Genomic DNA, 25,485 nt, shown 5'->3' with positions numbered 1-25,485 from the left:
AAGCCACATGGAAAGACCAGCCACACCAGAACCTTGCTACCAAAGGATAGAGTAAAATGCCTCATGAACCTTGACCGAGCCCGAAGCACAGAGCTGGGATTGTTTCCATGGGGACTTCTAAAGAGAATATGATACACTATCACAACTGGAACAATTGTAAAGGTACTTCCATCCCTTCAAGTTACTTTATTTGTAAAAATTTAACTAAATCTGCTCAGCAACCACATTCCATCCACAGGAACCTGACAAAATTATAGAAGCTGCCAATGTGGACTTTGCCTTCTAGTTTCAAATGATGATTCTATTACCAAAGACAACAAACGCAGAGCTTAGAGCACAGCTGTGACTTCTCAGTCTCTACAGGGTGATTCATCATTGTCAATTAGTATTTAGCTTATAAGATACAGTGTTCTAGATCTCTGTGACTTCTGAGTGTGAGTAGATAAGTAACGGGAGGAGAAGAAAGCAGGGGAAGCTTACAAATTGAGGAACTATGTTTGTGACTGAGAAATCAGTGACTATTTTGTTACCCAAATGTTAAATGTGATGCAATTAATAAAATCTAACAGCACAGATTTTCTGCGTTTTTAGGAACCAGCCTTTTCAAATGTCTGACTGTAAATGGAGAATTTCTACAATTAGGCTTGTGACAAAATTTTTTTTAGTGTAAATCAATTGTTTACATTACATTAAAACATATACATGAAGAAATCACCCTCTCCGCCTAGTGAAAGAAGCATATCTAAGGAGAAGGGAGTCATCTCACCCCTCCCTCAACTATCATATTCCCAGATGAAAGACTGCATTTCCAATCATGTATTTCTCATGCATTCTGTGAGATGAAAGTATGCTCCTTTGAGCACACAGAGAAATCTGCCGATTGCCTTCCAATGGCAATTTCTAGTTTTCCACTAGAATATTCCCTCCTTACTTTAACATTCTGATTCAGGTTCAATTGCTAATTAACCAACAGACTTTTCCTAGTAGTAAAATCTTCGTGTAACTCTAGTTACCAGTGAAATGCTATTGGATTATCCATCAGGATGGATAATACATATTTATACACACACAAGCATGAGTGCAACCACACATGCACATGACACACGGTGCAAACCTGAAAGTCACCTCAAATCATTAAAACATTTCAAAAACATTCTAAGTAATACATTTCTTGCTAACTACAGCTAAATGGGACAATGGCAAAAAAGGTTATTTATTCCCTGTAATTCTATCTTCCCAGAAATTATGAGCTACTGATTAGTGCAAGGGGCACTTTGCTCGGGGCATGGTTCAGAAATTATAATAAAATTTTCTCTGCATATTATGGTAGTTTAATTTATTTTTCTCTCCTTTAAAAGAAAATTGTAATTACCAATCTTTACTCACAACACTTGGTTAAGGGCATTTCTATTTCATTTTGTATCACCGTAAGCTAAAATAAAATTTTTGATGAGTTTAAAAATGTCACAGGGGATTAGGTCATAATTCATCAGTGCTTTCTGGCACAGACACAAATAATTTATCTTCTGAAACCTGGTAGGATAGTTTTAATTCACACATGGAAATCTTATTAGCCCATAATGATCAAATTATTAAAAATTGTGGATGTATAAGAATTTTCACAAATATTCAAAGCTGAGAATGTATATACAATATTAAAACGTACACATGCAATATAGACACAGAGATTAACATTGTTGACAGACATTTGGACTGATCACAAAGACATTTCATCATTTTATAAAGATTATACTCTTTTTAAACATGAATTTATAAGGTTTTCTTTATTGATATAGTTCTGACTTAACAATGCTTTAAAAATTCTCTCCTTGTCGTCAAATAAGATAAAAAATGCACTACTAGTAACCCCTTACCTTTGAACCTTAATAAGCTAAAAGACAGGGAGGGAAGGAAGGAAAGAGTGAGGGAAAAGGAGGAAGATGAGAGGGAGGGAAAATCTTTCTCAATTCCAAATACTAACTCCTACCACTGAGTAGAATTACATTGCAGTGTAATTCCTTCCCATATGCATAAACAGTATTTCATGACAGTTTGTGGTTGCTTTATCCTTGGTATATTAGAAAACAGAAAAAATTTTCAAAATGTCATTCCTGTTCATTTCTGTTTATCACAATGATGATAAATTTCTCAACTTGCCCCCAAATTGAGTGGATCTTATATTACTAGTCATTTTATGTTACTAATCGCAAAGCCTATAAAAGCCCCAAATTAGCCATCTGACTGAGGCTGAGGGTGGGGCTTAGCCTGGGAGAAAGAAAAAGTAGCCTGCTATAATTGGGCTGGCTATAAGGAATGATGATTGGATCTACAGTGGATTAACGGGAGAAATGGAACTGCGAACAGTTAACAAATTGTAAAGCAACATACAAACATTGTTATTATTAGTGGTAATGGTTCATGATAATAATAACAATAGTTACAATATTTTCAATATTGATTATTTTGATCCACAGACCCAAACTGCAACTACACAGAATGGAAATCAAATTAGGAGTTCACTTCAGGTGTGCTTTGCGTAGCAGTTTTGGATAAGGAAAATCATCAGCTCCAAAATTCTACCCTATGGAATAGGCTAGAAGGCTCACTGGAGCCTCAGCAATTTTTGTTCTTGGAGTAGAGAATTAAGTTGACTGCATGTTTTTCTCAAGTTTAGAATTTTGCTTTTATTTCAAAACCTTAAAGAAATTCTATTGTCTTTTCCCTCAGTACTGACCAATACTGCTTTCAGCCATTTTAATTTTACTGCAATAGAGAGATTTAAAATTTTATATAACTTATTCAATATTATTCCTCAGAAAGGACAGAGACTTAAAAGGATGCATAAATCTATACATTCATTTAGTGGTCTCAAACATATATGTTAAATCAAATCTGTACCAAAACACGGTTATTGGGACTAAGTTTGATGTTACCTCTGGTACTCCTAATTTTCGGCAAGCTTCCAAAAAGTTTTCCACATTTCTTCTGCATTTGGCCATGCTAAGTTTGGGCTATAAATGGAAATATGGAGAAATAATGAATTATTAAAAGAAATAGTTTTTAATAACAGGTTAAATTTTAATCTTTCTAAATGGCACACTCAATACATGTTCATTGAAGGGAAAAAACACATAAGGAAAGAGAAGACAATAAAAATCATCCAGAAACATCCACCTAGAGATAAGAGCTATTAACATTTTGGATTATATTCTTCCAGACATTGTGTACGTGTGTGTGCATGTGTGAAAAGATATACATAAACACATGTATAAAACATAGATGTTTATACAAGCAGAATTTCTGTATGTGTCCGTATGTATATGTATACGTACGCACATACATACTTACAATTTTTATGGGATCATACTCTTGCATAATCTGCTTTTGTTCATCTACTAATATAACATAAGCATCACATGTTCCCAACAGCATATATATTTCTATATGAAGAGTTAAATCGGGCAGGCCAATTAGTCTCCTTTCCACCAAAGCAATGGGTTTAATTAATGACAAAGAGACAATGGAAGTAAAGAGCATAAAAATGGTGGGGTGTTTAGAATTTAAGCAACAGCCTCTCACAGTTGAGTTGACTGTGGCTACAGATGGCCTCTAGAATGTGTGGGATGGAAAACAGGTGCGTCTATTCACACATTTTGATTTCAACATGGCAAGTTTAAAAGCTTTACTGTTAAATTTTAATAGTCTACTCTTAGTTGCCTTAGAAAGGGAACAAGAAGGATGACTGAATCCACGAATCTAGATGTGGAAGCAAGATTTTATAAAGACTGATTTTGCCCTGTGAATAGCAAGTGAGAGGGAAGTGACTCTTAGTCCATTTTAGAGGATCCACATCAGTCAGCACAAAAATTTAAGTTTGCACATTATTTATTTTTTAAAAAGGGTCTCCTTATCCCCACCACCCCTTCTTCTCCCCCCACCCAAAAAGGAAAAATGAAAGTCTGTTGGTGTGGAACCATTTCGTTTGGAGGCTAAACAATCATTCTCCACCTTGGCTAGAGAGGAGGTGGTATCCCTCAGCGTGAGACTTGCAAAGAAGGGGCAAGAAGCTGCTTGGGTGGTTTTGATCACTCCCAGGCATATCTGAGGACAAGGCCGCCATGTGAAATCTCATGCGAAGGGAAGGCAGATACAGGTCACGTGACATGGGGTTACCAGGAGGAGAGGAGCTAGCCCAGCTGACGGGGCACCAAGAGGCATTTCATCATTTGAGCCCTTAGTATTTGTCTCTCCGGCCCTCTGGGCCCTAATCGTCCTCTGTGTACTTAGGATTCAGGAAGGCTCTGTTCTGAAACTCCAAAGATGCCCAGCAGCATTCAGAATATTTAGGTCAGCCCAGTAAAGTTAACGCAAGAATACTTCCCATCTTTGGACAATCTATGATTGTCGCCTGGGTTAGTTAGAAAAGCACTTAACTACAAATAAATTAGTTAGAGATTCAACCTCCTCATTGGTCAAAGAATCAAAATTACACCTGCTGGGCACTAAAAAATGGACAGTATTAGTTTTGAGAATAAAGACTTAGAGTGCTTGATGTTGACAGTAACATGGGCAGTAAAGGCCTCCGTGCTGTTGCTGCAGATGCGATGGTACATATTGGGGGTTTGCCATATGTTGGATACTCCACTAGGTGCCAGGTATGCACCTGTGGAAGCGAAACACACTCAAGGTCACTTACCTCTAGTCTAGTTGGAAATATTAATAAGTTACAGGAAATTACAGTTTAGTGTGGTAGAGGTCTGAGTGGTGAGATGACTGTTAGGAGAAAAAAATCAAGGGACAGAATCTAACTCAGTTTTAAGGGCTCAAGAATGGCTTGACTCTTGGAGACACTGAGGGAGAGGAGCCATGGGAGTCAGTGAGGCTGCAAGATGAGGGATCTGGAGAGAGGGTTGGAGAGTCTTCTAGTCGGGAGGGAAGAGCCCGTGTAAACACTGGAGTAGACGATGACAGCATAGACTAGGACCAGAAGCAGGTTCCACAGCTGTAGCACAGCTGGGCTGGTCAAAGGGGGCTTCAAGAACCTCCCTGAAGAATGTTAGGTAAGTGGACACTTGGAAACAGCCCGTATTTTGAAAAAGGAAAACTACAGTATGATAACAGAAGCTAAACTATATTACAGTTACTAAAGTTATTTATGAAGAATATTTGTGATGTGAGGAAATATCTAGGTTTTGATAAATTTTAAACATTACTAAATAGTATATACAAGTAGCTCATAATGAAAAAACAACTTCAATGCAGAAAGGATGCTAGCAGTTAGTAGAGAAGCCAAAATGCTAACAGTGGTTGTCTCTGGCTCATGGAAAAAAGGTTGATTTTACTTTTTCCTCCGCATTTCTCTATTTTCTCTAGTTGGGCATTCTTTCCCATTATTTCTTCAAGTAAAAAATATTTTAAAAAGAAAATAGGTTAACAACCAAAAGATTTTTAAAGGAGTGCATCATTTGTCCTGAAGGATTAATAAACTATAAAAATGCTTAGATACATGATTCATATTAACTATGAATAATACAATTGTAAATTCAAACTGAAGGCTATGAGGAGTCACAGTTTCTGTCTTATAAAAATTTGGGAAAAATTATTAAATGAGAATTTGGCACATGGCTCAGACAACTTTATAGCTGTTTGGACCTCATTTGTTGAAAAAAACTGGAAAGGCTCATAGTGGATTATAGGACAGAATTTGCTCCCCAAACTAAGGCAAGCTAGACACAGATTTGAAGAGAAAGATTTATCTTTTTCTCTAATTTCTGAGGCAAAAAACGGGGTAAAATTTTCCAATGAAAAATATGTTCAACACTATAGAAAGGAAACTAACAGTTGGAATGGATTCATCTGCTAATCTCTCCTGCTGCCAAGAGAAAAGAAAGCATCAATAAGGCCATTGTGAGGCTTTCCTGGGGGTGAGGGAGGGAGAAAAACTCTCATTATGTGATATTGTATGAGCACTGTGCCTTGAAATTAGGGGTTCTGAATTTTGAAAATCTGTTCTATAAACACTAATGACATCAATGGCTTACATTTGTGCAAGTATCATATGCAAGAGCCTATATCATCCTCACAAGAACATGTTCCAAGGACAAATGAAGTTAAAGAGAGATTAAATACCTGCCCAAAGTCAGATGGCTTATAGGCAGATCTGGAGTCTGAACCCAAATGCTGCATGCATAGCCCCTAAACTCTTACACCGCTCCTAATGAACGGTGAAGAGTGTGGAGAGAAATTTTTCTTTTTTTTTTCTACTTGCCTGATATAGGGCTCCAAAGACAAGCTTATCCCTGAACCCCCCAACCTCATCTGAATGACCATATAAGTGACTCCATAGCTCTCTAATGCATGGAAACATGCTCTATGATGTAGAGGCTTCTGCATGGCAGCTTTACTGCGCCTGCAGTGGAGAAGAGGATTTTTAGGGTGCTGGTGGAGTTTCACTCATCCAGTCTTTCTCGTTATTGCTCCAGTATCTCCAGGGTACCCTGCCCGAGCAAAGTGAGGCATCAAGGAATCACTGAATTAATGTCCTGATGACCAAACTCCAGCTTGACAGGTTATTGATGTCATTTATACAGAATCTACGTCTTTTCAGAGTCATCCTAAAATCCTCAGTGATTAATAGATTCCATTGAGAAGAGAAGCTACCAACCAGAAAAGCTTTCCAGAAAGACTTCTCACTGTTTAAATAATCCCTCATGAGAAATGAAATCTTTACATCCCTACAGTCTTTAAAGTTAGCAGCCCGACCAGCAATTTCTTTAACGTGATTTGCTTTAGCTTTGAAACAAATGTTTTTCTGTCATTTGCATATTTATATATTCTCCACTTTTAGGTGAAAGATGTTACTTCATTCAGAGCTTTTTCTTTTCTGCTTTTCAAGTTGTTGGGGTCTGGGGACCCCATCGACATCTTTAGCAAGCAACACCATCCCCAAAGTGTGTGCCTTATGTAAAAGTTAGTTTCCCTTTATCCGGCGTTACTTACAACGGCTGGTGAGGGGACATGGATGCTTGCGACAGATCGTGGGCGGATGTGATTAACCAGGTGACAGAGGACCACGCCATCCATGAGTGCAGCCCCCAGGTCCTCATGCAGGCTGACCTTGAGTCTCATCTCGATGCTCTGTGGGAGGAACCAGAAGGAAGCCAGCTATTACCAGGCAACTAACAGTAAGATACAGTGACGCGTATTTAGGAATTGAGACACCAACTTCATTATGGGGAGGAAGAATAGGAAGACTTGGAAAACGCTGCCATTATTTAAACTTTTTCAAAAAGATATTACAGTAAAAGTTCCGCTATAGAAAAACAAATTCAGCAGTGTCTACAAGTTGTAATATGTTGAGTGAAAGGAATAATGGAATCACTTCCTGGGTTCAATATTGCCTCAGCTTTGGCTATGAACACAGAAAACCAGGGGCGCGTGGGTGGCTTAGTCAGTTAAGCGTCCAACTTTCGCTTAGGTCATGATCTCGCGGTTCACGGGTTCGAGCCCCGTGTCAGGCTCTGTGCTGACTGCCAGCTCAGAGCCTGGAGCCTATTTCAGAGTCTGTATCTCCCTCTCTCTTTGACCCTCCCCTGCTCACGCTGTCTCTCCCTCTCTCTCTCCTAGAAATAAATAAAAATATTAAAAAAAAAAAAGAAAGAAAACAGAAAACCAGAAAGAGGTGACCAGTAGAAACTAGGCCCAGCTGGTTGTGACAACCTTCAAGGGGCAGACAAAGGATTAAGGGATGCTTTTCTCTCACATTATGTTTTAGCTGAGAAATCAGTTTTTATTCCTTTAAAAAAAATTGAACTTTTTATTGTGAGATAATTGTAAATTCATACTCCATTACAAGAAATATTACAGAGAGATTCCATGTGCCCTTTATCTAGTTTCCCCCAAAGGTAACCACTTGCAGAAGTATAGCAGCGTATCACAGCCAGGATCCGGACACCGTCATGGTCAGGCTACAGACACTTCCATGACCGCATTCCTCACGTTTGCCCTTGTACAGCCAAACCCACCTCACTCCCACCCCAAGTACCCCTTCAGCCCTGGTCGCTTTCTCCTTTCCTTTGAAGCTCCCATGTCATGAATGCTGATTGTTTGCTATATTCCTACAGGTCCCTTTTTGCAGTGTGTCAAGGTCGACTTTTCAAAAATACAGAATGCTGCCTCCATCCTGAAGGCAATTATTCACTTATATACTATTTCCAGGGTACCTCGCGGAGATGTTCCACCAACTCTTTCTCTTCCCGCATCTGTTCCATTTTCCTCCGAATAGTAAACTGTGGGTCTATAGATTCCAAATTTCTCTGAGGTCTTAGAAACACTGTAATAGAAAGGAAAAAACAACCTTTATTAAGAGTACCTACTGCAGATTGCTGTACAGGACTACTCATATTTAAGTTAAACAGTTTACCCCCAAATAATGCACGAACCACTCATGGAAGCAAATTCAGATTTCACGCAGAAAGCTTGGTTTGAATATTCTAAGGATTATGTTTTATTTAAAAAATTGTTTTAATGTTCATTTATTTTTAAGAGATACAGAGACAGAGCACAAGCAGAGGAGGAGCAGAGAGAGAGGGAGACACAGAATCCAAAGCAGGCTCCAGGCTCTGAGTTGTCAGCACAGAGCCCGACACAGGGCTCAAATGCACAAACTACAAGATCATGACCTTAACTGAAGTTGGACGTTTAACCGACTGAGCCACCCAGGTGCCCCTAAGGATTATATTTTCAATTGTACGGAGTTATGCAGACTAACAAAAGCTATAGTTTTGGTGACAATAAAGTGAATCCAGGGGAGGGTTTGGATCATCCTTGGAACCATGCTAGACCACATCCCTGACAGATGTCTCCTCTCTCTGTTCCCACTGTTTTCATTCTAAGTGTTCATTTATACTTGGGGGTCTTCACAACCCTTTTATAAATTTAAATAATTTTATTCAAATAAGAGGACTCTAGAATTGCTTTGCATATTAAAAATCAGGACAGGTTAATGTTTCTGTTGGCCAAAATTTTTTATAAACCTGAGTTAAGAACTAAGTGACGATACACAGGATTACATAGTTTAAAAAATTTTTTTGATGTTTTATTTATTTTTGAGAGAGAGAGAGAGACAGCATGAGCAGCGGAGGGTCAGAGAGAGGGGGGGACACAGAATCCGAAGACAGGCTCCAGGCTCTGAGCTAGCTGTCAGCACAGAGCCTGACATGGGGCTTGAACCCACGAACCGTGAGATCATGACCTGAGCCAAAGTCAGATGCTTAACCGAATGAGCCACCCAGGCACCCCAGGATTACATAGTTTAGTTATGGAGGGGAAAACTCTGCCTTCTATCATGTCACTATCTAAAAAGTCAGTTCTTTAGAGATGACCATGGACTCCTTTTAGAAAAGGAGACTTTTACCAGATTAGAAGCAATTTCAGAGATCATCCTTGGCTTCATTTTTTAAAAAAAATTACAACCACCAAGAGGTGCCTGGGTGGCTCAGTGAGTTGAGCATCTGACTCTTGATTTTGGCTTGGGTCATGATCTCACACTTCATAGGATGGAGCCCCACATCAGGCTCTGTGCTGAAAGCACTGAGCCTGCCTGCTTGGGATTCTCTGTCTCCTTCTCTCTCTGCCCCTTCCCAGCTCTTAATCTCTCTCTCTCAATCTCTCGCTTCTCTCTCAAAATAAATAAACTAATTAAAAAAACTGTAACCACCAAGAAGAGCAACTAACCATGGTGTGCCCTCTGAAAGGAAGCCAGCTTCTGGCTCCAAAGAAAAGGAATACTTTAAATCTCTGAAGGATAACCTCTTGGAAAGACTAAGAAAGAAGGCACACAATATTCTACACATGACAGGGTGATTCTAGCAAGAGTTTTAATTACTTTTTATCATGATACAACACCCAGGGCCGATTCAAACTTGCACTTTTTTTCCTTGAGATTTTGGTCCCAGTAAGGCTACCAGCTTTCCAAGCCCACCAGAGGGAGCAGAGAGCTGGTAAGAGCCGTCTTTGGTTCCCCGGTCTCACAGACTTTCAGACTGCATGTGTGAGGGGCCCAGGTGAGACAGGGCAGTCCTTTAGGAAATTTGGGGCATAGAACTTCAACTTCAAAACTCTGCAGTACCACAGAGAAGGCCACATTGGTACTGCAATTCCAGTAGTTTCATTAGCTATAATTTTTTAAATAATATAAATAAGAAGGTGATGCAACTTTTATTCTATTCTGATCAACATTTCCTAAAGGCTACTTTAAAAGCTATTTCAATTTATTATTTTTTAAGAGCACTTGGGTGGCTTAGTTGGTTAAGTGCCCAACTTCGACTCAGGTTATCATCTTGCAGTTTGTGGGTTCAAGCCTCCCCACCTCCACCTGTGGTGGGCTCTGTGCTGACAGCTCAGAGCCTGGAGCCTGCTTCAGATTCTGTGTCTCCCTCTCTCTCTGCCCCTCCCTCACTCATGCTCTGTCTCTCTCTCTCTCTCTCTGAAAAATAACCAAACATTAAAAAAAATAAAATAAAAGTTAAATGAAGAGTCTACTCCCTATAATCAATGATCCCATGCTCACCCAACTATGTCATTTCAATCTCAATGGGTACCTTTGGACCAAACAACCTTAATGAATGATTTGCATTATGCTTCTCATATCTCAGTATTTTCTTTCTAAATCAGTTGTAGGATATCTGAATTAACATTCTGATGCTCTATGGAAGATTAGAAAGTTGACACATCTTAATAAGCCCTAGATTTACAGCAGATGGGAGAAAGTGGGTGGCCTAATAGACACAGCACTTTCAGGAACCACAGAGGGGGACATCCAGGGAAGTCACCAGCAAAAAGAGCCAAAGACATGTCCCCAAAGGGCTATCACCAAGACCTACAAAAACCAAACCCACTGGAAGGGAGACCAATTGTTTCAAAAATAAAGGCAAGTCCAGCCAAGGAAGGAGGGTAGAGTAAGCCAGCAGGGAGAAATGAGAAGTTTGCAAGGGAAATGAGAAAGAGGTTGACAAAGCAAGAAGCACGGAAGAAATTGGAAATGCATTAGACTTGCTTTTGCATCCTATCAAGACCAATGAAAACATCTACCCACTTAACATGACAACCAGAAGAGACAGATATTTATGTGTAAAATTTTAGAAATAATCCACACCCCCAAATGAATTTTGCCAAAAAAGTCCAGGAATGTGAATAGAGTAATACATACACTGGCCAACAAGGGGCGCCCCAACATCATTTTAACAAATCTAATGTTTTCTTTGGAGGTTTTATTTTCCTTTGCCTTTTTTTCTAGGGGCAATCTTATCTAATACAACATGCTTAATATTTTCAATATGTTTTTATTGGCAAATTTCTTTTTGAATACGAACCTATCAGGAAGTTAAATTAACCATAAGCTTTTGTTTAACAGCACACAATTCAAGTATCTACGCCTTGTTAGAGCCCTATGTGAGATAAGATAATGCAATGGTGTCTGGGTTTTAATGTCCTGACATCATTTTTCATCTTAAATTCCCATGCACCTTAAAAATACAAAATGCATGCTTGGGTAACTGCTCTATGAATGTTAAGCAATCACAAAGTGTTAAAACACATTTGAACTGTGTTTTTTTAAGTGAATACTTGGAGTGTACTTAAAATTATTGGAAACCATGGCTATACTACCAGTGGTTTTCTAAATGGATTAATTACTACGGAACATATGAAAAATTAAACTTCACAAGCTAATAATAAATCTACCGAGCACATAAGTGTTTATTTTGCTGGGTCTGTTGTGACAGAGTAACTTTAATGGGACCATTATGATGGCTCTGATTATATTACCCACAGGTTTTTCTTTTCTTTCAAGTCACAGTTAAATAATACATGCAGTTACAGACTGCACCAAGATTTCCTGAAACTGATCTATGGAAGAATTACTCTGTTTTTTCCTCATTTTCACATCACTAAATTTTAAGAACTTCTCCTTACTTAATTCAGGGGACAGATAAGTTTAACTTGAGGCTATAAGACAATATTAGGAACAGCTGCATTGTTAGTACCTGTTTTTCAAATCAAATGCCAACCTACTTACATGTAAGTAAGAAGAAAAAAAGACAGGGACAAGAGAGCAGAGTGTGTGTGTGTGTGTGTCTATGCGTATGAGTGTGTGTGCATATGAGACAAGGTGGTTTAAGATGCAGGAGAAAATAAGTTGTGCTTAACTGTTTAATTACTATATATCTAATGAATAACATTCAAAGAATGGAAAAGATGATTTGCTCATATTTGTAATTTATTTAGCCAGACAGACAAATCTCTAAGCAAAGACCCTGCAAGGAATGATGAATATAAATTTGTGCAGAATGTGAAATTCACCTTTGCAGGTACAGGTCAGAGTCCACTGATTTTTCCATTATCTCTACCACTTCCTTCACTTTCCTCCTCATCCTCATCTCTGACCTGGGACTGATCTATCAGTGTACCGAATTCTTTATCTGTGTCTCTCTCATGGGACTCAACACTTTCTCTTTCACAGTATAGATCTGTTCCTCTCCATTATGACGGTGTGAGAGGTTACGTCTGTTTCGAATTTGTATCTCATTCTGCCCCACAAAGCAGTTTGATGAATGAAAAAAATGAAACAATTGTTTCAAAAATTCCCTCATTCAAAGATCAGTCTATTAGGAAAGTATCTTTGCATAGATTATCCTACCCTGATAATCAGCCATCTGAATTTTTCCTATCATGAAAAATCTACCAAAGCCTCGTTTCCAGGTCTGAACGCATTAGATTCCAGAGTAAAAGTTCTATCAAAGCAGATATCTTGTCTGTCTTTTTCAGAGTTTATCCATAATAAGAAGCATCATGCCTCACACAAAATAGACATTCAACAGACATTTATGAATGTGCAAAAAAACCCATTTCTCTATTTGTTGTAAGAATATCTGTTATTTTAAACCAAGAAAACCTACTACTCTAAAAATAGCCTGAAATGCCTATATAATGAAGTGGACCCTTGGTGTAGAAATTATCAGTTTATATTATTAACCTTTATTACCTAAATTTAACTCAATGACAGATTTCTTCTCTGTGGATGCATGAGGTTTTGAAATTTAGCTCTCGGTTTCTTCTTGGAAGTTAAGAACGTAGACTGGGTGTGATATTTAAGATATACAAATTCAAGGGCAGCAAAATACAGTGGGTTTGAAAAAAAAATACCATGGGCTTTAAGATCCAGGCTAATGTGAATTAGAAATCTGATTAATGCATTCTGGTGCCCCCAAATGAATTAGATACATTCTCTACCCTCAAAATACTCATATTTTGGGCAATTTATTTTAACCTAGCAACTTTTACTTACTTACATTACATCAAGATCAGTAAAAAAGTATTCAATGTGCAGACTACATGTTACACCAAATAAATTAGCACCTCTGAGTGTGGACACAGGAAGTTATAGGCTTAAAAATACTCAGATGACTCAGGGCACTGGATGGTTCAGTCGGCTGAGCATCTGACTTCCACTCCAGTCACGTCTCATGGTTGGTGAGTTCGAGCCCCACATGGGGGCTTGCTGCTGTCAGCACTGGATCTTCTGCCTCCCCTCCACCCCCCGCCTTCTCTCTCTCTCTCTGCCCTTTCCCTGCTCATGCTCTCTTTCTCAAAATAAATAAAACATTAAAAAGAATACTCAGATGATTCTAATGTGAAGCCAGGACTAAGAACTGCTGAAACAGCTCTCACAGCCTATTTTCTCATTTTTGTATGGGGAAGAAAGAATACCTAGAAGTGCAAGATTATTGTAAAACCTCAGGATGTCTGTTAATTGACCCAAGATGGATATGTCCATTCATTCATGCTCCAGTGATAATTCAAAGGGCAATTTTAATTAAGTATACATTAGCACCCACGAACTAACTCCAAATGAAAAAGGGACAGTGATTAAAAAGAATACAGGAAACAGTTTTTACTTCGAAGTGAAGACAGGCAGGAAACAGGCAGAGTAGTTACAGGGCGCAAGAGCAAAAGAAAGAGTAGAAGTGTCTACATTAAGAACCAGTTGAAGCGAAGCTGCCCCATCCAATGTCAGGAGTGGACAGACCTGCACACCTACCCCCCGCCCCCACCTCCACCATCCATCTCAGAAAGCAGGACTCTGGGGAATTCAAACCTCCAAAGACCTGCTAGCCAGTTTGCCGTGTTTTATTTCTTGGAAGAAAGAGTTATAGAAAATATGGGGAATTGGAAGTGAGACACATTTGGAGCGACATATTGAAAAGAATTTAAATAAAGGAGAATTTTAATATGAAGCAAGACAGAGAACAAGGCCTAAAAATGCCAACTTTACCAAAAATACTAAAAAATAGAAATGAAAGACAAGCCATATTGCTCTGGGTTGGGCTGGTAATAAGATGCCATTTATCTACAAAAGTCTAGACGGATGCAGTTAATGGCTAACAGGAATAGGAGGAAACAAAACCAATGTGGTCATCAGCTTTGAAATGCCAAGAGTGGTTACCCAACAGGATCTCCTATTTAAGAGGAATGAGTAAGAACGACATAAAAACGCAGACTGTATTTCTCTTGCAAGAGTAGCTTGTGTGCTTGTGAATACATATAGCGCAGCTTCATCAATTTAAAAAATGCTTTGGAAAATCCACCCAGATCACAAGGCCAAGTGCAGCACAAAGAGAACGAAGAAGTCAGATCTAGGGACCTGCACAAATATTTCTACACAGAAATTTAGCTATTCGCCATGGCATATGAAAGACAAACTGCGTATAGGGATACATGACAACTGCCAAAGATATGATGTGACAGATGGAACGCACGAATATTGAAAGCAATTCCTTTATTATGGTTGCGATACGGCTTCATGTTTACACACGAGTCCCTGGAATTTGCACTCAGGCAAAAAAATACCAAGCATGTAGTGCAAGGTTACTTTATCTTCAGAAAGATTTCTATAATTATTCATTTCTCTGAAAATTTTAGGATTTTTAATAAAAAGAAGGCAGTCTGGCACAAAGAGTCTTTGAGAAATAGCTACAGAATGAGTATAGAAATGGTGCGCTGTCGGAGCCCTGAAGTGGCCTCACCTCCACTGCTGAGTAGCAACGTGCCCTCACCTTCTGGTTTTAGTTGGCTCATCTACACAAATTCTACTGCTACAGAACATGACTACATCTTTCCCAACTTAAAAAAAAAGTCTTTGGTTTCAGATATCACTCCTAAGGAAATACCAAATCACATATAAATCTTTCATTTTAGGCTTTACTTCCTTTAAACAACAGCAGATCCATAAATAGCCATGCTTTCTGGAAAACAAAAATGCCTCTCCCTCTCTTTTTTTATTTTTAAGTAAAGGAACAGTTTATCAAGAAAGTTTCCATTGAGCTCTCTTCAACTTCCAGAATTTAAAATAGGGATGGTATAAAGGAGGGACTTATGTCTCGCTGTTGTTGTTTAAACCTACTTATTTTTGGCTAAAAAATTTAGAAATCCATGAAATAATAAAACTCCTTTTATAATTAACCTGCCAAAATATACATTTGCCCTTCTACATAAGAAAACTGGAAAAGCCTTTTTTTATTGAATTTCAACCAGAAATCACAGTAAATGTTTTAAACATGTATTTTCTATATAACATGCTTCAATTAAAAAACTACTATCAGAAAATTTATTTTCCTATTGTGTTTGCATTTTGGTTATGCCTCACATCTCATTTCTCTTCCTTATATATCATACTATTTCATTTAACATTATTTTTATCACTTTGTATCTTAGAGCAAAATGTTTAAAATCCTAACTAACATTAGACCGGATGGATATTCAGATATATATGGCATGTAGATCGAAATAACTATATTTTGTTTTCATCTTCTAGGCTATTTAAGATATGTAATGGCATACAATTAAAAGATATCCATAATACTCCCACTAGCTGTCCTCAATTTTTTATTGGCACATTTGAGTCTCAGGCCAATTGACTATTAGATGGGTGACCTTACCCTCACAAAGGTAGGAGGTGTCCAAAGTTAAAATGTGCAAATAAAAAAAAAGAGAGAGAGAGAGAAGGCAAGTGATTTCTCTTTAGTTTTAGAATTTTCTCAATGTTAAGATTATTTTCAGTGTACCACTCTGGGACCAGTCATGATATTAATGACCTTAAAGATCTCATCTGGTAAGTATAGATAATAAACTCTAAACACCCTTTGTGGAGATGCAGGAGGAAGCAGAGTCACTCCCACATTTTTGGTAAACAAGAAAACACACCACAAAACCCAAACAGAAAAGGTAGAGAAAGAAAATATTGTAAAGTCCTCCCAAAATTCAGAATATTCAAGTTCATTAAACGTAGTTTAACATACTGGTAGACAAGAATCCACATGCACTGCTCTGGACTTTACTTTCCAGCTTTACTCATGATTTCTTATATCAGGCATGCAGGTGAATATACTCGATCTTCAGCTGTACAGCAACGAATGTTTAGTATATTCATTGGCTTACTAATGAGCACGTTGAAGAATAGGTACAAGGCCACCTACCATTGTCACTGTCTCCTTCAGATGGAACACTGTAGCTAGAGCTGTCCCATGTTTGTGCCTGTGTAAGTTTGTTGAAGGAGATAGGAGGAAGAGTGAGGGCTGGGTCTGCAGGAGAGCGAGAGAGCCGGTCCGCGTACAGTTGGACAAGGACCAGGAAAAACCAAAGGGGCAGCAGCATTTCACAAATGGCATAAGGTTTGTATGGAAATGAAGCGAATTTCATATTATGGGATTTAAATTCAAATGTACAATATAGGAGAAGAATGAAAGATGGCGCATGAAATAAAAAGAATGATAAAAACCGAGTGTTAGTACTTATCAATCATATACTTTGCATGCAGTTAATACCGTTAATCTTAACAGTTCTGCAAGCCCACAGACTCAGAGTACTAATGAATCATGTCAGCAGAAAGGAAGGGCACCCACAGATAATGTAGATAAAAGACAGAAGACCTATCAGATACCTTTTTCAAAAACCTTCTAAGTAACTAACAATTTTAGCAAATGTTACAATTCACACAAAAAATTTGGTTACCAAGACATAGCTTAATATGTGTAAATATATCTATTATTTAGAAATCAGACTATTAGAGAATCTGTTTACCATTTGTCAATTTTCTGCCCAAGGCAATGTAAAATTTCTCTTTCAAGTCTACTGGCATTGCTTTACTGATAGCTGTAGTGAGCCAACTCTTTCTTCAACCCTTGACACACACACCTCTCAATATTGTCATTGATACTGATCAGTAGGAAAATGATTTTGTCACTAGTAGAGTCTTTTTAACAATGAACCTAATTAACCAATAGACGTTAATCAATTTCAAGCACTTCTGAGTTAGCCATTTATGAAATAACATCTTTTCTTGCACTAAGTATCCACATAGTAATTTTACACATTGAGGAAATATCTATAAAAATTTTGTTCAATGCTAAGGCAGGGCCAGTAAAATAAATGGACACACTTCTAGGAACGAATCTTTGAGTACATGCAGTTGTCTTTCTTTGGAGGAAAACACAATTGAGAAAAAAAAAATTTTCTTTTGAAGAAAACGAACAGCCTGTTTAAGAATCTAAGTTCTTACTCAAATTTGCTGATTTGAGCAGTGTGCTTTTATTTATAACACAGAACCCACATATATCCATATGCTTAACTTTAAAATAAAAATTAATTGGCTTTTAAAAGTTTCAAAGCTACTTGGTCAAAAAGAATTTCTATCTTTTTAAATCATATGATCTTCAAGTAAGATCACTATATATTATTTTCTACAAAATGTGAAAAATACATACTGTAATATTTTTAAATTACTAAACAAAATGTAAAGATCCCCAATACGTAATGCTGGTTTTATAAAGTTCCTACATGCCACTGGATGTTCCTAAAGATAAATCAGTATTATTTATAGCAACCAAACTCCACAAAGCTTTCAACGACTAGAACCATTTCCACAGTGGTTAGTCAGCATTATAGGAAGTTTGGAAGCTTGGAGAGGAAATTATCTCTGTTTTCTGCTATTCAAAATACATACCTCATTTCTATTTCACCACTACAAAGAACGTGAAATGGCTGAACAGTACAAGAACAGTGTTGAAAAGCTGGGTTTGGACTCCATACAGGAAGAAAAATCAGAGACAATGTCGCAACTAAACTGTAAAGATGCACACTCTGAAGAATATTGTTCTTTGGAGAGCCCCTCTACTTTTGTTTGCTCCATTATGAAATATTTCGAAGTTATGAAAACTGCCTGCAAGGATTAGGAGCAAGTCTGTAGCTCCGTCTGGGGTCCTCTCCTGGCCGGCCATCACTGAAGGCACGGATGGAGGTCTCCCCACATACACCTGAGACCCCCGGAAATGGACCCCCATTTCTGGCTGCATACGCTTTGCCCTTCCATACACAAGGAGGCCAGTCATCTGAACCTTATTTCACGCATCATTTGGCTTTCCATAAAACACCTACTAACCCTTGCCATGTCCAGGCATTTTCTCAAGTAGCTTTGCCTTAGAGCCAATCCAAAAGGCCAGGAAACTATTACACCTGGTTATATGTTACCCATCAGTCAACTTGCTCCAAATACAAAAAAAGATCCTTCATAAAGAAATCATATTTTTATGGTGCCCTTTTATAAAATGTGCACATGCATAACTTCTGCTGTTGCCAAGATGCTTTACTGAAAAACCCAAGGAGATCTAAGTTCTTTATTAGCTTTTTGCTTAAATGTGTCCGAGTCCTTTCTTCGCACTTCTTTTAATGCTTCCTAAAAGCATTATAGTGGGGAGTGTATACAAAGAACCAAAAATGTTAAGACATTTTTCTTAAGACTTACAAGCAGGTAGATAGTGCCAGAACCTGAGCGAAGAAATCAGAAGAACCAATTTTTCCTTCTTTTTAAAATCAATAGCTACTTTGCACATTGCTAGAACTTACACCTGTGAATATACTAACACTAAATTAAAAGAAAGTAGAAAGGCTCTTTTAAAGAAATGACTCCTGACCACTCATGTGAGCTTTGACACGATCACCCTGTTACGGCAGAAAATATATAACTCCACACAGACTAGCGAGCAAACAAGGGATGTCTTAGAAAAGCCACTCTCCCAGAGGCTGCTCTAAATTTAGCTCAGCAGGGGACCAGGAACCGCTGAGGCAAAGGGCTATTTTAACTTCCTGGTTAAAAAACGCAGTCGAATATTTCTTCCCTGCTCACATGCCATGCATGCCCCCTCATCTTTTCTCTTCACTCTGACTGAAAAGGAGGGAAGATACCATGCTACTGAGAGCATGGACTTCACAGGTGGTTCACTGAAAACAAGGCTCCGAAGTCTGGCCTCCCCAGGATTCGCGTTCACCAGAGTTACTTCACAAGGCTGCTCGCACTATAACATACACACTTAATAAAAGACCCAAGAGAAACCACTGAGTGTTTACGAGGACAAAGATGCTAAGGTTTTAATTTACCTGATCGTGGCTTCAGGCCAAATGGCCCCGTGCTGTTGGTGGTAGGAGAGATAGAAGGGGAGTTTGCGCTAATCTGCAGGGGCAGAAGGAAAAGATGGTTTAAAAACAAAACAAAACAAAACAACAACAACAAAAACCACCCTAGAGCAGAACTATACATGCTTCTCTACGTTCAAGGATTATAATCAGATAGCTACCTTTTTGATTGGCTGCTTTGTGATGAAGCCCAGACCAAAAATTTGATAATGGATGCATCTTCGCACTGCAAATGCTTTAAGTGGCATAATCAACAGAATGTTGTCTGGAGGAGAGGCAATTTTTTTTTTTCCTCAATAAAAAGTATTCTACAATCGTGTGAACCTGGCAATCCCTTTCTGCTTCAGAATAGACGGGTGCATGTGTATACACACACAAGAACACACTCCCATCCACCTCACAGAGGGCACATCCGATGAACAATGTCCTAACACAGTGAGATAAGAAAACGGGTAACACTGAATAGATGTCTCATCTACAGGGAAACCATACACTGAATCTTTTACGGATGGCAGAACATTCTAAATATTGCCTATTTGAGCCATCACTTTGTTTTCTATAAGGATGTTGCCGTATTTGGTTTTCAAAATATATCATATGAAATTAATCTTTAATTGTGGGTAGGGTCAGCTAAGACTAGAACAGCTAACGAGAGAGACTCCCCCCAGAGAATCTGCAATACAATTAGGTCATGAATCATGAACGTCTCAGATATGTATTTCTGTAAAAGATAGTCCAATTCAGCCTTCACAAAATACCTCAGCTTACATGAATCTTCAGGAACCTTACCTCATTTGGAGAATATTCACCACCATTACTTTGTAATGTTAGGTCATTTTGCACCTTAAAGAAAAAAAGGCATGGTATATTCCATTAGACCATAAAATTATTGAGGCAAGAACTGCATCCTCCTGACTTCCAACATATCCCTGGTACACAGGCACACAATGATTATACACGGAATTATTCAGTGTTGTTAAGTAGCTAAGTAAGTCATACTTACATTTGCTAAAAACATGCAGCTATTATATTCACACACACAAAAAATACATCAAAAGTAACACAAACTAAGACAAGGAATTTCCCAGAGCAAAGAGTTCAGTTGAAAGTACCTGTAAACATCAGCCTGCTTGCTAGGTTACCAAGCCACTTGTGGGCTCCCACCCCTCCTATGAACGAGAGGTTTTTAGAAATGATCCAAGGCAGTACTTCCCAAGTACACAGAATCCCCCTGGGAGTTTTTAATAAATGTACATGCCTGGACTTCAAATTACCTGAGACAATCTTACGTCGTCAATTCAACGCCAGTTTGCTTTGGGAATCAATGAGGAAACTCTACCTTATGCTACTCAGATCTCCCTTCTGCATATGATAATTAAGAACCCCACCAATTACCTGAATAAAAATCCGGCGATAATGCATATGAACATCTTCACTTATACTACACCAAATCAGTATACATTTAAAATGTCTATTCCTATTGAGGAGTGCTAATTAAAAAATATTCTGAACTTTGATAAGTCCAAAGGAAAAACATATATTTAGAATAAAATGTCATCATTTTCCCTACCCAGTTACGTGGCTTGGTTAGAACTACTAACAAGTACCTGTACAACTGATCCTCTCTATGAGCAATTCCTTCCTCTGATGTTTTTCCTGTTGTCCCCCTCAATATGTTCCCCAATTTGTTATTATTTATGAATGGGACTACCGTTTGCAACTCCTCCTGAATGGAGGCCGGTGCTACCTAAACCTGATGCAGACAGTCATCTAAAGTATATTTAAAGTTAGACAAATAAACCACTTCATAATCGTGGCCTCACCTATGGAACTGGGCACCACCCATTCGTTCTTCAGTGTTTCTGCCTGGTCCACATCTGCTGCTGATTCTGTCACGGCTGCTTGCTGCCTTGCTCAGCACAGCCTCCTGGGGCCGATTGAAGTCCAAACTACTCCCCAAACCCAGGTTTACTTCCCTCTCCTTAACCTCCTATCTCTTCCCTGGTCTCCTAGAGCACCTAAAACACTCAGGATTACAGACCATCTCACCGTCTGTAAAAAACACTCTCAAATTTTTCAGTATCTAAGTCTTCTTCCCTCCATAACTTTAAAAACACCTTAAAAGTGAGGACAACTTCATATCTTTAATTTCTCAGTCCTTGACACCAAAAAACAAGACCAAATCCGGCACAAGTACTCAACGAACACTGGCTGATTCAAGACTATGCTACAGATATTACTTTCCTCCTGAATGAGATGGAGGAGAGAATATAAAAACAACCAAATCATTAGTGAGGATCACATTTAAGTTCTGTATAATCACTGGCACTGGCATTGCTAATCCACTACGTTCTCTTCCTCCTCGTGACTTCTAGAGCCAGCTATCTAATCCCTCCTTTTTAAAATCATTGAGATGTGCCTGTTGTAGACAGATGATTGCCCTAGAGAAGGAAGACAATGAGTAAGAAGTTCCTATACCAATTAGGAGTCCTCATTCAACCAAAAAGAAAAAAAAAACCATGTATGAACACAAAACATTATAAATCAGAGATGGAGTAGAGATATCTTTTTTCTACAGGATTTGTGTCTTACTGGTACTCCTGAAATCAGGCATCTAGGTGGGCATCTGTTTTACTAGAATCAAAAGTGGGTCAGTGGCAGGATACTAACATGGTCCTAAAGTACCTCTTCACTGATTGCTTACTGGTTGTAGTGGAAAAACAGGACAGTTATTACGTGATCATTGTGATTTGGGCAGGGGCACCTGAGTGGCTCAGTCGGTTGAGCATCCGACTTTGGCTCAGGTCATAATCTTGTGGGTCATACGTTGGAGCCTCATATCAGGCTCGCTGCCGTCAGCCTGTCAGCACAGAGCCTGTTTCAGATCTTCTGTCCCCCTCTCTCTGCCCCTACCCCCTTTGCACTCTCCAATAAATAAATAAATATTGAACAACAATTGGACAATCAAACTAACATCACCTATGAAGGTCATATAGACATAGGGGATATCCTGAGAAGGACACATATCACCTGTGCAGTATCCGAATCCAAAACACGGAATCTCAATCTAAACATGAGGAAACAGGAGGGACTTCTGTCCCACAAAATAAGGGGCTTACCATTAAGAAAAGAAGAGAGCTGTAGCCTTTAAAATTTCAAGGTGATGAAAACCAAGGAAAAGTTACAGAAAGGCTCCAGAATAAAGGGAACTATAGATACCTCAGGACTAAATACAACACCTGCCACTAGAATGGACCCTATACTAGAGGGGAAAAAATGCTATGAAGAACATCATTAGATCAATGGAAAGCTTTGGAACATGAATAGATTAGACGAAAATATTTTGTTGATGTAAATTTATGATGTGATAACCAAATGTAATTAGGTAAAATAAAATCTCTATCCTCACAAAATGTACACTGAAATGTTTAGGGAAAAAGGACTATGATGTATGAAACCCTCAACATTTCAGAAGAGGAACTGTGTGTAGAGAAAGAAAGACATAAACAATACAGCAAATGCGGTAAAACGTTAATAATAGGCAATAATAGGCAGTAACTCTAGGCAAAAGAATGCAATTTTTTTAACTTAAAATTTTTTTTAATTTTTGTAGAATCTTATAATTTTTCTCACATTTTTTATAAGTTTCAAATTATTTCCAAATAGGAAGCTTTTGAGGAAAAGTGGCTCAACTATCATCAACCACTCAATAATAAAAAAGTGGACCTGCACAGGATCACAAGTAGTGTGTCTCAGAGGACAGCCCAATGGAATGCGGCCGGGACAACATTCACAGAAGAGGCTTCTTGATGTTCCAGAACTGGGTAATCTGATGCCTCTACCGGGGAAGACACGGTGCAGTAATTCTGTCTAAGGACCACACCAATAACAATAATAGAGTAGGAGAGTCAGAGTAATAGCTGCCATCTAGGTGCCCTGGATTGTGAGACCGGTCCCAATTTAGAGAAAGTGAAGGAGAAGTTTAGAGAGGTTGCCTGCGGTTGGCCCAAGGTTGCTAGTTAGCAAGTCTTTGAGGTAGGAATAAGACTCCACATAACTCTAAGTCGTGACTCTCAACAATGAAATCACAGTTCTTTCTCCTCTTACTCAACACAGACTTAGCTAGGAAAGAGTGTGAACCTGCTTCACTACAGCTCCCAAGCTCAGACACTTCAGGGGACATAAACTGGTGTGTACTGGAATTAGCCATCCTAAACCCACTCAGTAAGGAGAGAGGAGTTAAGAGTGTCACGCAGGGTTCACTCCCGAGTCACCAGCTCAAATGTAGCTATATGACTGCTTCTCTGGGACCTTTTAGGCTCATTTCTAGTCAAAACCACTTTCGACAGCCAGCCACATTTCACCCAGTATAACTCCACCCTTACTCTGCCCCCAAATACCTCCACCAGGTCTCTCTGCTACAGGTCTCCTAAACCTCCTAGAGACTTCTCAAATCATTTCTTTTTCCTTTCAAGTCTTTTGTAGCTTATTTTCTCCAGGCCACTTCCTAGGTCTCTTCCTTGGCTCTAAAATCTGCATTGAATGGGCCTATACTTTCTGATGCATGGGGTTCCCTGGGGGTCTCAGTTGCTATCACCTGCCTCAGTAAGACTGTCTGACCCAGGAAATTTAGAGAATTTAATGGAAATAACCAACCCTCATCTTTAATGGAAGATGGAAGTATAATACATAGGAAAGCTAAATAAGGTAGACGTATACAAAATTTGAACAACAGACCATTCACAAAATCAAACTGGTCCAATGACTGTTCTATCCCAATGATAAATGTTTGTAGAATATCGTAGCCACTATTCCATGGTAGAGTACTGCAGAGAGCTCTGGTTAATCCAAGAGGAGCCTTACCTCACAAACCGGAGAGGTCTCCAGCTGTATTTGACCACTATAGGGGAAAAAAAAAAAGGATATAAAGTGGAACTTAAAGCATACATACTTCAATGTAGAAAGAGAAAATACATTCAGTTACAGAAAGGTCAACATACTTTAGTGCAGAATCTTGTAAGTCTAAGGCTTCTGCTGATTCCACAGGATAAAAGTTTACATTTCTCTCTGAAATATCTGTGCTTAATCTAAAGAGTAGGACAAAAAGATGTTAGCATGTTAATTAAGCTTTTCATATGTTCTATGATTTTAATAAATCCAATGCTTCAGGTCATATTTAGTTTATAATTTTAATATATTAAAAAGTTACCTTTATCTTGATTATATTAAAAAGTAATCAAAGGTTTATCATAGAAATTTCAAGCTATGTGGTATTTTCCCACCATGCACCAAATTTTATATGATTTGAATATAATTTTCTATCTGCTATCGGTATTGCAATCCAACTTATTTGCAATATAACAGCAATTTCTGCCAAAGTCATAATATTCATAGGTAGCACACACTAAGTTCTATTCTAGAACTTGAATAATTTATAGAGGTAAATAAAATTGCTTAAAGTACTAACTATATTATATGTACAAAAGGCATTTTGTTTTAATAGGAAGAGATCTCTGATATATACTAGTACTCTCAGTTTAAAAAATTAGAATTCATAAACAATTTGACATGTAATCTTATTTCTCAAATTGTCTTACAGATAGGTTCTGAATTTCTGCAATTTTAAGAGTTGAATTATTTTTAAGATCTATAAAACCAGGAATTTCGTAAGTCATATAAAAGTTACAAGGCTATTGTAAAAGATAGGGATGACTCACATTATACATGCCCTACTGAAAATGCTATCAACTCTATAATCAGAAATCCTTAAAAAAGAACTCAAGATAAAGGCAAAATATGATACCAATATTCAACAAGGTGTTTTGATGTTAAGGTTGAATGAAAGGTAAGCCTCTAAAATTTAATCCTATAATTAGTGGCTTAAGTCAAAACAACAAAAAGTTTGGATCTATAAAGTATGAGATAAAGGAAAACCCCAATGTTTATTTGTATTTTTACTAT

At 38.2% G+C, this 25,485-nt stretch overlaps 1 protein-coding gene across 1 annotated transcript in view; it reads right to left on the bottom strand.

Moving 5' to 3' along the window:
• The window catches only part of LRCH1 (leucine rich repeats and calponin homology domain containing 1), a 199,891-nt gene that overhangs the window by 17,241 nt on the left and 157,165 nt on the right, over positions 1-25,485 (bottom strand). Inside the window, exons 12-18 of the mRNA XM_077778806.1 lie at positions 24,525-24,611; positions 24,388-24,424; positions 20,314-20,367; positions 19,489-19,561; positions 8,223-8,332; positions 7,000-7,137; positions 2,934-3,011 (exon numbers count right to left, since the gene is read on the bottom strand). Of these exons, the coding sequence (XP_077634932.1) occupies positions 2,934-3,011; positions 7,000-7,137; positions 8,223-8,332; positions 19,489-19,561; positions 20,314-20,367; positions 24,388-24,424; positions 24,525-24,611 (577 nt within the window). The remainder of the gene's footprint in view (positions 1-2,933; positions 3,012-6,999; positions 7,138-8,222; positions 8,333-19,488; positions 19,562-20,313; positions 20,368-24,387; positions 24,425-24,524; positions 24,612-25,485) is intronic.

Source organism: Crocuta crocuta, unplaced genomic scaffold (genome assembly GCF_008692635.1).
Source record: "Crocuta crocuta isolate KB4526 unplaced genomic scaffold, BGI_CrCroc_1.0 scaffold586, whole genome shotgun sequence".
Taxonomy (NCBI): Eukaryota; Metazoa; Chordata; class Mammalia; order Carnivora; family Hyaenidae; genus Crocuta; species Crocuta crocuta.
Note: the sequence above shows the minus strand (reverse complement) of the source record. Positions and strands in the feature narration are given on the sequence as shown.